General features: G+C 38.9%; 2 protein-coding genes across 2 annotated transcripts in view; both read left to right on the forward strand.

Annotated features, from left to right (window-relative positions):
- LOC133335544 (uncharacterized protein DDB_G0289975-like) overlaps positions 1–7600 on the forward strand; it is a 24081-nt gene extending 16481 nt beyond the window's left edge. The window contains exons 3-6 of the mRNA XM_061543887.1: positions 3688–4276; positions 4348–4457; positions 4534–4911; positions 7466–7600. Of these exons, the coding sequence (XP_061399871.1) occupies positions 3688–4276; positions 4348–4457; positions 4534–4911; positions 7466–7471 (1083 nt within the window). The 3' untranslated portion in view covers positions 7472–7600. The remainder of the gene's footprint in view (positions 1–3687; positions 4277–4347; positions 4458–4533; positions 4912–7465) is intronic.
- On the forward strand, positions 7514–8576 carry LOC133335904 (TNF receptor-associated factor family protein DDB_G0272098-like). Its single transcript, XM_061544230.1, has 2 exons — positions 7514–7918; positions 8160–8576. The coding sequence occupies exons 1-2, from the start codon at positions 7514–7516 to the stop codon at positions 8574–8576; spliced, it is 822 nt and encodes a 273-aa protein (XP_061400214.1).
- The last annotated feature ends 4654 nt before the right edge of the window (positions 8577–13230 follow it).

Raw genomic sequence — 13230 nt, forward strand, 5'->3', positions numbered from 1 at the left:
ATGAACATTGAATGAAACCGTTGTAAAATATGTGTAAATTTGCGTGTATTTTTATAAATTATAAAAAGAATTGTTAAAAAAAGAAGAGGCCAATATTAAAAAGGTCAAATGGAACCAGACTTCTGTGTGAAAAATTACAAACATTCTATTCTATAGTGTATATATTACACCTAAAGGACATAGACCCCAGAAGTTGAGTGATTGATCTTTAAATTTATATCAATTATATTGTTGTGTGTACTCAAATGTGCAGCTTATCCGATTTGAAAGACCATGTTCCGAGATGGTTTCTGTCTTCCATTTGATCTTTCCATCGGAATCGTGGCCTTGTTCTTGAATTGCTTACTCAGACCATAGTAACATCTGTTGGCCAACACTATTTTCCCCCGGATGCCAAAGCTCATGTTATTAGTTTTATTTAATGCGGTAACGAGGTATATAAAATCGTTCACTACCTCGAAGCTGTAGTTTCCAAGTTTCACAGTTGGCTCGAGTCTACTGGACGTCTTGCACTTTGATACCATCAGCTTGCTCTTCTCGCATTTACCGTCAGTCCCACTTTGACAGACTCCTTCTCAATTCGTTCAAAGGTGGATGTTACCGCTCGCAATGTTCGACCCATTATGTCGATGACGTAGGCGAGTAGCATGTGCTGTTTGGTGTACAGAGTGTCATTTCTGTTCACATTTGTATGTCGTATGACCTTTTTCAGTAGGACCTTGTCTGAATCTTCGTTCGGTATTGAAGGACACTACAAGGCCCTTTCCGACATTAACTGCCGAACTTGTGCCAGTTAAAATGCTTAGCCATATTAATTTAGCAGGAATGCCTAACGCAGACATTGCTTTAAAAACTTCTGAACGGATAGGGCTGTCGAATGCGGCTGTGTAGTCGACGAATAGGTGAAATGTGTCGATGTGTTTTTCGTGGTTTTTTTTCGGGATTTGGGGCAGTGTGAAAATCTGGTCTATGATGGATTTGCCAGGTCTGAAGACGCATTGGTATGGTTCAATAATGTCTTTGACCCTTGTCTTCAGTCGTTCACACATCACGCTGAATAGCCAATTTCTTTATAGTCAACACATATCGTCTTGTCTCCTTTTTTGTGCACGAGGTGCAGGATACTGAGGTTGCAATCATTGGACATGTATTCCTCTAGCCAAATTATCCTAATTAGTTGGTCCATGCTCCTAATCCGCGTCTGATCACCGGCCTTGAATAGTTCGGCTGGTAATCCATCGGCACCTGCTGCTTTTTTATTCTTCAGCCGATTAATTGCTATATCTTCTTCATACCCACTATTTGATACCTGAAGCTTTTCAAAATGCTCCCTCCAGATCCTCAACACGCTATCTGTATCTGCTACCAAGTTTCCATCTTCATCTCTATAGGAGGATGTGCCTGCAACAAAACCTTCGGTTTTGGTGTTTTACTCATTGGTAAAATTTCCGAACTTCGTTCTGACTCCGGTACATCTCGATTTGCTCATGCTCGCGTATTTTTTGTACTTTCTTTTTTCTTTTGAAAGTACGTTTCACCTCTCTCTCCTTTTCTTCCGACAATTCTATCTTGCATTGCGTGTTGTGGACTGTTTGCAGGATTGCCCTATACGCTGCGTTTTTTCATCTCAGTAGCATTACGACACTCCTGATCGTACCACGGGTTTTTTACATGGTGGTCTTTGGTATCCTAGAGTTGCTTTTGCTGCCGTTTGTAGAGAGTGGGTAATTATTTGCCATTGCACTTCTATATTATCATCGAGGCAAGGAGTGCTTTCGTCAAGCAGGTGGGTAAGTTGAGCTGAGTAGGATTCTGCTTTATGCTGTGTTTGCAGCATTTCGATGTCGAGTTTCCGTGTTACATTAAATCGCAACTTTGCTGCTACATTAAGACGGGTGAGAACCTTGTTTGCCACAATGTAATGGTCCGAATCGATATTCTCTCCTCGGATCGATCGAACGACTAAAACACTGGATGAATGCTTTCTTCTATCACAACATGATAAATTTGATTTCTCGTTGCTTGATTGTCGGATGTTTCTTCATGTAGGCTGAATTTTCCTACGGTGGGACCAAACATATTTTCACTTCCGATTTTTGCATTAAAATCTATTAGCAGAATTTTAATATCACGGCCAGGGCAGCGGTCATATGCTGTTTCTAGGCGATCGTAAAAGATCGATATTCGCTCCTCGGATCGACCGAATGTCTAAAACACTGTATGAATAACTTTTGTCCATCACAACATGATCAATTTGATTTCTCCTTGCTTGATCAGGAGAAATCCGTCGTCGGATGTTTTCCCTTCCGATTTTTACATTCCTAGCAGAATTTTAATGTCATGGCCAAGGCAGAGGACATATACTGTTTCTAGGCGATCATAAAAGATATCTTAGATGTGGTCATCTTTGTCTTCCATCGGAGCATGGACGCAAATAAGATTGATTTAGAAGAACTTCGCTTTTATACGGATTATAGCAATTCGCTCATCTGGAGAGGAGGTATTTTTTCTTTTATTAACCATAAATCCGCAGCCAAATTCATGTCTCGTTTCCTGGCAGCTACGCCAGTTCCTTTCCATTGCATTTCCTGTAAGGCATGCGAAAGCTGTTCTGTACAAAGTGCCCACATTCCAAGTGCATATTCGCAGATCGTAGTCCTTTATACGTTGGCGGGGGTCGTCTACATTGGGGGGATTGGTTTTCTTTTTCGTTGCTTTTCAACTCGGTGGGATTTTCCGAGTGTGGGTCACTAACCCAACGCCTAAACCCATTTTTTATAGTTCTTATGGTCGAATTCGCGGCACATATCGACTCACCATTTCAACGGATGATAAAAGTAGCTACCCCAGTTGACACTGCGGGGAGGTCAGTCCAGTCAACAATTGAAATGAAAGAGGGTCTTTGCCATGTTATAGCAAATCAGAGCCGTTGCTCGGTATATATCATGCCCTACGTCGATTGAAAGTTTCAATTTGAAACCCGTGCCAAATACACCAATTATTGTTGGAATCGCTTTATGGAAGCTACACCAAAACGTGGAACCATATGTTTCATTTCCACTACTAAAAATCCTTGGAGTAGTAGCGAGATGATGGGAATATTTCGATGTTTTGCGAACAAAGTGACATGCGGTATATAACTAGCAAAATAAAGCCGATAGTTCTTACAAAACAACCAAAAGGACAATCAGAAGTCGATACTCTGTAAATTGTGTTAAATTAAAATTATTTAACAAATGTAATCGATTTCCCCCGATCTCAAATTTTTAGCTTTTTTTATCAATAATACAGCATTAGCATCACTTACCGGTGTTCGAACATGACATTGAGAGAGAATGAATGCTTTGTTTCAATTCCAAATGTTTCAGGAAAGGAAAACACAAAATTGTTTGTTGTCCTGAAATGAAACGGAAAGAAGTAGAGAAAAACAATCGAGAGTGAGACAGCATTTGTGAGAGAGTAAAAGTTTTGTTTTTTAATTAAAATGGGGAGCCCTTTAAGGGTTGGAAAGTGAAATGGCTTTGTTTGTTTTCGTTAGTTGACTAATGTTGGCGGCACAGAGAAGGGGTTTTTCTACTTGCAAATAAATTAAAGAAATACGAAAAATTAATATGTTTCTACAAAGTATCAAATAAAATAATTAATTTTTAATAATTTGTTGTTGTGTTTTTCGTTCTAACCCAAAAGGACGGTACAGTGAATATGGATAAAATGACAGTGGCTCAAAAGAACGCATATTTGGAGGCACATATGGCAGTGCAACAGCAAATGGCCCAGGCGGCTATACAATTCAAACAGCAACAACAGCAGCAGCAACAACAACAAACGTCCAATACTAATCAAACACAACAGCAACAACAAAACTCTCCCAATAGCAATAATAACAACACTAGTAATAGTAATAATAATAGCAACAACAACAATAACAACACAAATCAACAATTACAACAACAGCAGCAGCAGCAACAACAACAGCAACACTATGCGAGCACCATTAAAGTACCACAAATAAGTTCCTCAAGTTCAGCCGGTAATGACAGCACCTTTACCGTACCCGATGATGTGGGTATGGGCTTTGAAGGTGGGGTGCGGGTTCTGCAGAGTCTGGGCACCTGGTCATCGGACAATATAACCTATAATATACCCAAGCCGAATTTGATACCATTTACAGAGCCCTATGTTGAGGGTGGTTCCATGCATCCGGCCAGCCGTCTCAAGGCACTGCAGCAGGTGCAGCAGGCATCTTCAGGTGTGCGAAAAGTTAATCCGTCTAAACGTAAGTCCAATCAAAAATCATATATTCAAAATTTTGTGTTAATTGTTGTTGTTTTTTATTTTATATTCCAGCCACCAACAAAGCATTTGAATGTACCGTTTGCGGCAAAGGATTGGCGCGCAAGGATAAACTCACCATTCACATGCGTATACATACCGGAGAGAAGCCTTATATTTGTGAAGTATAATTTTATAGATGCTCTCTTTACCTAGCCATTGACAAAAAATATTAATAATTTCTTCATCATATTTTTTCAGGTTTGCAATAAAGCTTTTGCTCGCCGTGATAAATTGGTCATTCATATGAACAAATTCAAACATGTCACCCCGACAAATATAGCCCCACTTGGGAAACGTCTCAATAATTTGGTGAAAAAGAAAGAACCCGAACCGGAGGACAATAAACAAAATTTGGAATTACAGCTGCAACAGCAAGCGGTCCAAGTGGCCGCTCAAAATATAATTGTCCAAACGTCAAGCGGCCAACATGGCGGTACAGCTCAGACTACAACAATACCCGGCATCATAATACCACATCATCATGCCCAACAGCAATTGTCGTGGACTTGTGAATTGTGTGGTCGGATGTTTTCCAATCGCGACGAATGGACACTGCATGCTAAGAGTCATTTGGAGGTGAGCAAAAGTCGGTAGTTTTTATGATTTTGAAGAATTGGAAGAATATGAGAGGTTGTATACATGTGATTTGGAATCTGATGTCATTGGTGTTGAAAATTGTGCAGAATTAAAACGGATAGAAAAAATCTATTTCGATAGAGGCGATTTTTTGCATATCATACTAATATGAGCCTAGAATGACATGTGTTAAGTTTTGTTGAAATCGGGGCAGATTTAGATACAGCTCCCACATATATATCCGTCCCATTTTACTATAAATTGTGCACAAAATCGGCTCAAAAACTAGTATAGTAGCGTCCGATGTTGACAACTCTTGGGAGTCAGTGATCTTCTCCTCGTATCTCCCATCTTTATTCGCTGGGGACTTCCCCCTCGCTGCTCCTTTTTGTGGCTTCACCTTTTCCAATCCTTGCCTTTCCGATTTTAATGTGCACTGCGTTGGACACGTAATGCGCCTTGTCCTGGCGCAAGACAAGCAAATGAAGACCTGTCGAAGCCTACCACAAGGATAATCCCTTCCTCGTTCTCCTCCCTTGTAGAAGACTTCCCACTTCATCACCAGCAGTATCTTGTTCTGTAGACTGAAAATATCTGTTCCAATCTTTGACGAAGACTGTAGCCTTTTGGAAATGAGGAATTTCTCTTTTCCTCACCAGCTTAAGGTTGGTTGTCTCATCTATTGGTTCAATACTTGCCACTAATTTCCTCAGACTTCTATGGTCTTTGGTGATTCAAATTCTAGCATTAGATAGTCCCCCTCGAAAGCAGCTATTTTCAGATTAATGGGGTCCCCTCCTTGAAGCAGGTGCCTCACGATCTTGTTTTTGACAGCATTCACAACCTTCTTATGGGTCTCCTTTTACAGCATACCGGACGCACTATTTATGTCGATTACTGCATAACAGAGCTCGTCTCCATAGCGCTTCTTGGTAACCTTCGCATACGCTGGCGGCTCCTTACAATCTATATCTGTTCTTTTTCGCAAATTCGGTTTTTTTCTTTTGGAATTCCCGGTCTTTGCGGAAGATCCGACACAGAGCTCGTTTTCCTGATATCAGAGCCAGCTTGGCCTTCCTTCGTCAATGGACTGTCGTGACAGTCTCCTTTGACGTTGGTTTGGCTCAGCATTCACTTCTTAACGGCCGATGGGAAGCTCATTTTCTTTTTAGCGGGGTTTACACTCATCTGCTCTTCCGGAGACCTTATCCTCTTCGCCTATTCTATTCCCACTAATTTCCGCAGGACTTCTATGCTCTTTGATGATTCCAATTCTAGCATTAGATAGTCCCCTTTTAAAATGCAGCTATTCAGATCTGTCGCTGTCCTCTTTCGCAAATTCCGATTGGTCCTTTTGGGATTCCCGGTGTTTACGGAAGATTGCGACTCATCGCTTGTCTTCATGATATCAGAGCCACCTTCGCCTTCCTTCATCAATGGATGTCGTGGCAGTCTCCTTTGACTTTTTCTCTTTCAGGAAGCTGTTTTTTCTTTTTAGAATGTTTGACACTTATTTGTTCTTCCGGAGAACTTATCCTTTTTGCATATTCTATGCTCTTTGATCTGTGTTATTTTCAGATCTTTCGCTGTCCTCTTTCACAAATTCTGGTTGGTACTTTTTGGGATTACCGGTCTTTGCGGAAGATTCAGACTCAACGTTTGTCTTCCAGATATCAGAGCCAGCCTCGCCTTCCTTCGTCAATGTTTTGGTTTCATTTGACGTTGGTTTGGACAGCTTCACTTCCTATCGGGAAGCTGTTTTACTATTTAGCGGGTTTGACGATCATCTGCTCTTCCAAGACATCCTCCGCTTCATTCTGATCGCCTTTGTGCCCCATACAACTGATTGTTCCTAGTTGTTAGTTTGGCGATATCTTTACCTCCTCTATCATATTGTCAGCCTCTTCTCTCTTCCGGATTTCCAAGATGGTCATGTTTGTCTGATTTTCTTGTTCAGACTTTGAATTTGAAGTTGAGTCCCCTCCTGACATCCTCCGCTTCATTCTGATCGCCTTTGTGCCCCATACAACTGATTGTTCCTAGATGTGAGTTTGGCGATATGTTTACCTCCTCTACCATCTTGTCAGCCCCTTCTCTCTTTCGTCTTTCCAAGACATTTATGTTTGTCTGATTTTCTTGTTCAGACTCTGAATTTGAAGTTGAGTCCCCTCCTGACTCGGAAGGGTAGGACGAGACTGCCCTTCCCTTGTGGTTTCTCAACTGTAATTCGGTTTTGCTCGTGGCAGAGTGCTTTTAGCTATACCTTCGACTACAGATGCTAAGACACCCACATCTGTAGGAGATTGTGGCTCACGATCGCAGAATAACTCATTTAAGTCTTGAATGATTTGGCTGATTTAGTCGTTGCATTTCCAAGTGATTTTAAAAATTCCCCCATTTTCTAAACAAGTAAGAAGTCATTTAGATTTTTACAGAAGTTTTGCCAATTTTTGGTAATCTCAGATTTGTTGAATCTTGCTAAATTATTGTTTTATAAGATCCATTCTCATCGTAAGCGAATAATAATTTCTACTCCCCTTTTTCCCTTTTGCAGTATTGACATCAGGAACAGGAAACAACGGATACTGGAAAACAAGCCAAAATGGCAAGTCAAAACAACTATCAAATGGATACAACTACGAACAGTAATAATAACAACAATAACAATAGTGGTGGTACCAACAGCAACAACAATAACAATAATAACGGCAACAATGATGAAATGTCACAGCGTAAAGAGAAGATAATCATACAAAATCAAATGTTTATCAATTTACAACAACATCAGCAGCAGCAACAACAGCAGATGACAGAAGTACAACAACAACAGCAGCAACAACAAAATGTGGTTAAGAGAGCACCAAAAAAATTAACCCAACCACCGGCCATTTTTAGTACAACCACCAACTCGGGAATAACGACTGTCAATGTCGACAATAGAGATGCCACATCCGCCAACAACAACAGCAGTAATACCAATCACAACAACAATGGCAATAATCAAGATGTAAATATTTGCTAAAATACTGATTAATTAAAAACAACAATAACAACAACACCACATTTCAACAGGAAACACATTAAAGAAACACCCAAAAAAATAAATAAATGACACTTCCTAAAAAATACTCCTACATATATAAACACACAGAGAGAGACTGACAACAACAATGACACCACCACCAACATATTCCCGTACTTAATATCGATCAAAGTCTTAAAACGCCCATTAATTTTCGTTTAATTAGATTGCCAACTTTATTGCAAATTCACCAACTGCCGCCACCTACGTCCAAGCCCAGCTGAATAATCTAAATGGCCTGAATATTCAGACCACAACGGAAACCCAACAACAGCAGCAGCAATCGCAACAACATCATCAGCAGCAACAACAGCATCAACAACAACACCATTTAACAACGACCAATGTCCCAACCTCAGTTGCCACTGTTGGTACTCTGCCCATTGTCACCTACAATGGCAATCAGTATTGTGTCATCACGCATACCGGTGATATCACGGGTGCATCCGGGTGCGTCGACAAGCCCGAATTATTACAACTTACAACCGATAAGGAGGGTAAAACCAATTTCATCCTAATGCAACCGACATCGACTGTAACGACTAGTGCGGGAACAGCAACAACAATTGGTATGCAGAATTGAGCTGGGAAATTGTTGTGTGCGAATGAGTGGACGAACCGTAGTTGTGTTAGAAGTTCGAGTTCAAAAATTATAGTATTAAATTAATGATCGTAATCGTAATGTATGTTGTAAGTTTTAGAAAGCGGTGGGAATTTTCCGGAATATATGTTACATGATCGTAATGTAATATTTTTTTTCTATATATATCTTCTTCACTTAAAAATCATTCAAAGGATCTTCGCACTTTCATGCAAAACTCCAATAAATACAAATTATTTCAGCTGAGCACGTCTAGGATTCGAACTTAGGTGCCCAGAGTAACCCAAATGTTGCTAGTTAGCGAAGCAGTTGTAGGTGTGTGGATTGATTATCCCTCGCTACAACAAAAATCTGCTTTGAATATGACTCTTGCTTGAGTGAAAACAAATGTCAGACCTTGAGACCTTGCATTGACTGCGATATAAATACAAGTTATCAACATATTGGTTCTTCCCCTGGCCTTTCTTTTCATTGCAAAACTTCGAAAAAAACTCACTTAAAATACATCTTCCTAAACTATTCAGGAAGATGTATTTGTAGTGAATTTGAATTTTAAAAAGCCTCATTTATCGAATTTCAAAATAACTTCCATAAACGACCTGTTTTACACCCCGTTCAGCTCTTGAGATCATTCACATTTTCCAGTTAAGTATATTTTAAGTCTGCTGTATCCTGGCCTACGAGATGCGGCTGCCATCTATCGTTGTCTAGAAAAAATGCCTCCTTGAATTTTGTACAGTGGTTGGGGTCATTGCTTAATTAGTATTTCAATTCTATTCCCCTGGATGGTTATTAGGGGTTTTCGGATACATTTAATCTGGAGGAGAATGTAAACCTCTTTTTATAAATATTCGAAAAGCACTTAGATCTTTCAAACTGACCTGGGAATATGAATTTTAAAAAGCCCGATTTAACGAATTTAAAAATAGCTTCCAAAAACGACCAGATTTCCACCCCTTTCCATTGTTACTGCTTTTAAGAGCATCCTCGTTTCTACTATAGCCTGCCCTAGGAGATGGGTCTGCCATCTATCGTTGCCTAGAACAAATGATTCCTTGAATTTGGTACAATGGTTGGGGTCACTGCTTATTTAATGTTTCAATTCTATTCCTCTGGGTGGCGCAATATCATGCCATCCATGCAATTTTCATTTATGAGGATGAATCTTACTGAACAGCTGAACCAATGATTTGCCCATGAGTAAGAAATCTGCTCCTGGTTTCTTGCATCAGAATAAACCCAAGAAAAGCTAGAGCTTCTTCAGGTCTTAGTCGATCGATTTTTGCCTTTGACTATTAAATAAATAACATTTGAGGTAGCAACCCTACAATATTCGCTCTGGCCACAATGCCATATTGTATTGACCAGAACTTTTAAACGGATACAGGGGCGTCCACCAGACAAACACCATTGCATAGGTCTGTGGTTTCCCGACTGACATGGAGTTGAGAATTCTATGTCCTCAAACGAACGCTGCTGGAACATCTTTGCTACTTTATTGAATGACAATTTTGAACTCATAAAAAGGCATGCCTATTGGGTTATGCATACTTTTGCTCGTTGATACTCCACTGTCACCCTTCCAAGGACTATCTGTAGACCACGACCTGATATAGAGGAATAAGTCTCCTTTCCATTGCATATAAAGTGCTATCCAGCGTGCTGTGTGAACAACTGACGCCAATGGTCAATGACATTATTGGACCATTCCAATGCGGCTTCAGGCCTGGCAAATCCACCATAGACCAGATTTTCACTCTGCGCCAGATCCTGGAAAAAACACGAAATACACATCGACACATTCCACATATTCGTCGACTATAAAGCCGCACTCGACAGCCCTATCCGTTCCGTGTTTTAAGCCATGTCTGCCTTTGGCATTCCTGAAAAATGAATACGGCTATGCAGGATAACTTTAACTGGTACAATGTCAGCAGTTAAAGTAGGAAAGGGCCTCTTGGAGCCCTTCAATACCGAACGAGGATTCAGACAAAGTGACAGTTTGTCGTGTGACCTGTTCAACATCCTGTTGGAAAGGGTCATACGTGATGCAAATGTGAACTGAAATGACACTCTGTAGTACAGTCGGGCGAACCACCGCACGCGCTCTCTCTCGCGAGAGTAAGTATCACTATTCTCTCACACATATTCAACTGAACCAATTGAAAAACCATTGACACACACACAAAGACAAGTGCGTGAGAACAGAATTTTTTATGCACTGGCCGTGGCTGCTCTGTACACCAAACAGCAATTACTCGCCAACATCGACATAATCGGTCGAACATTGCGAGCAGTAACAGCCAATTTTGAACGAATTAAGGAGTCTGCCAAAGTGGGACTGGCAGTAAATGGCGAAAAGATCAAGCAGATGGTATTAACGCGCAAGACGTCTAGTAGACTCGGACCAACTGTGGATCTTTAAAACTACAGCTTCGAGGTAGTGGACGATTTTATATACCTCCGTACCGCCATAAACAAAACTAATAACATCAGCAGTGAAATCCGGAAGAGAATAGTGTTCTCTAACAGATGCTACTATGGTCTGAGTAAGCAACTCAAAAGCAAGGCCAGCTCTCGCCAGACCAAACTCACACTCTACAAGACGCTGATATTACCCGTGCTGCTGTATGAATCTGAAGCATAGATGAGGCAGCTCTTGGAGTGTTTGAGAGAAAAATTCTCCGGAAGATCTATGGGCCGATTTGCGTCGATGGTGAATATCGCCGTCGAATGAACTATGAGCTATACAATCTATTCTCACACATAGTCAGACAGATCGAGCTGCAACGACTACCGTGTCTAGGCCATGTTGAGCGAGTGGATGAGGATGCCCCAGCTCAAAAGGCATATAAAAGCGAGCCAAGTGATGGTTCACGTAGAAGGGGAAGGCCACGAATCCGATGGAAAGATCAAGTAGAAGACAATATCTCGGGAAATGGTCTTTCAAATTGGATGAGATGGTTTCGGTTTATGGAACAACCGTTCTGTCATAAGTAAGTAAGTATGGATCGTAGGATTAAACAAGTCGTGTAATAGTACGTTTACATTGTACCGGATTTCGTTAACCCAGTGGGTTATCAATTCCATTGTATACATGTCAAATAAGTCCTCATAGAGTAGGTTAACCCGGTAAAAAATTCTAATGAAATTGCCTAGAAGCGGTTATTATAGGCAATTTGGAATTTGGCGGTCTTAATTACATTTTCCGCATTTTCCTTGTATTTTTCGAATCCCCATACTATCAAATATACATAACCTCACATTACATTACGATAATTTGTCGATAACGTTGTAAGAGTTGCCATCCAATTGTAGTTTTTTTTAATTTTTTGTTTACATATTTGTATTACTAGTGTTGCCAGTCAATTGTAAATAGTCCATTTAAACTATAGACCGAACCTAAACCCCAAAAAAACGTTTAATTCCATAAATAATAAGTAGATTGATAAAAAAAACAAAACCGAACCGAACGACTGCAAGGAGATGAATCAAATGACACAAAAAAGGAAAAAAAAACAAAAAAAATTATATGAAGAAAATTAATTTTCTCTTTTTGAATTGGCTAAACAAAAAAATTTGTAGTTTTGCATGAAATGCTTTTTAAAAAGAAAAAATAAAAAACAAAAAAATTGTAAATTATGGTACATTTTGAAAATGGAAATTTTAATGTATCCTAAAAAAAAAAAACAAGAAAATGAGAAAAAAATAAAATTTTACATATCCGGCAAATAAAAATTTCGATAAAAAAGGAAACTATTTTTATAAACCACTCCTTTGATGTTGTGTTCTTTTATTGATTTGGTTTTTAATATAGAAAGCTATTTAATTTTATTTTAAATAGATTATTTTTTGTGTTTATTTTTAAAATGAGAAAAAAATAGTTTGTTAAGAAGAAGTGTTTTGACAAGGTTAAGAAAACCCCTAATTTCATTTAAAAAAATAATTTTATTTTTCTATAGAAGGTGTATTACACAATTAGGACTTGGTCCTTGCATAAATCCTAATCTTTTTCAAAACACTTTCTGGGCAGACTGTCTAATTAGCAACTGAAAAACAGAAGAAAAACACATACATATACAGTGACTAACTATTCAATGGAAACATTTTTTTCGAATTTTAATTTTTAAATCTAAAAAAAATAAAAGAACAAAATTTATAAACTTACCAACATATTTTTTATAAATTTTATAACATTAACTTATAAGAAACTATTTTTCCTCCAAGATTACGAAGAAAATTAAAAATATTCAGTTTTGAGATATTGACGAAGCAATGAAACATAAATACAGTATTTTTCGGTTAATTGACCCTACGGTTAATTGGTTTCCACGCTTAATTGAACCACATGATTGGGCAAATAACCACATGATTGGATAAATAAACCCTGTTAATTGATTTTCCCGCTTAACTGGTTCAAAATTCATGTCATCAAAAATAAAATTCCTTTTACTTTTCACAGGTTAATTGCATAATAATAGTTGAAAAATAATCTGGCATTTTTTTACATACATATTTGACATAATTTCTGAAAAATACTAGGTGGCATCTCTACTAATTCAAAACATATGTTTATTGCTAAGGAAAATCTGCGAGAAAATACTGTATTAATTTAAAATACAGTCGACTCCGCTTT

Source organism: Musca vetustissima, unplaced genomic scaffold (assembly GCF_032173495.1).
Source record: "Musca vetustissima isolate MV318-11 ecotype Yass unplaced genomic scaffold, APGP_CSIRO_Mvet_v1 utg16946, whole genome shotgun sequence".
NCBI classification, from domain to species: domain Eukaryota; kingdom Metazoa; phylum Arthropoda; class Insecta; order Diptera; family Muscidae; genus Musca; species Musca vetustissima.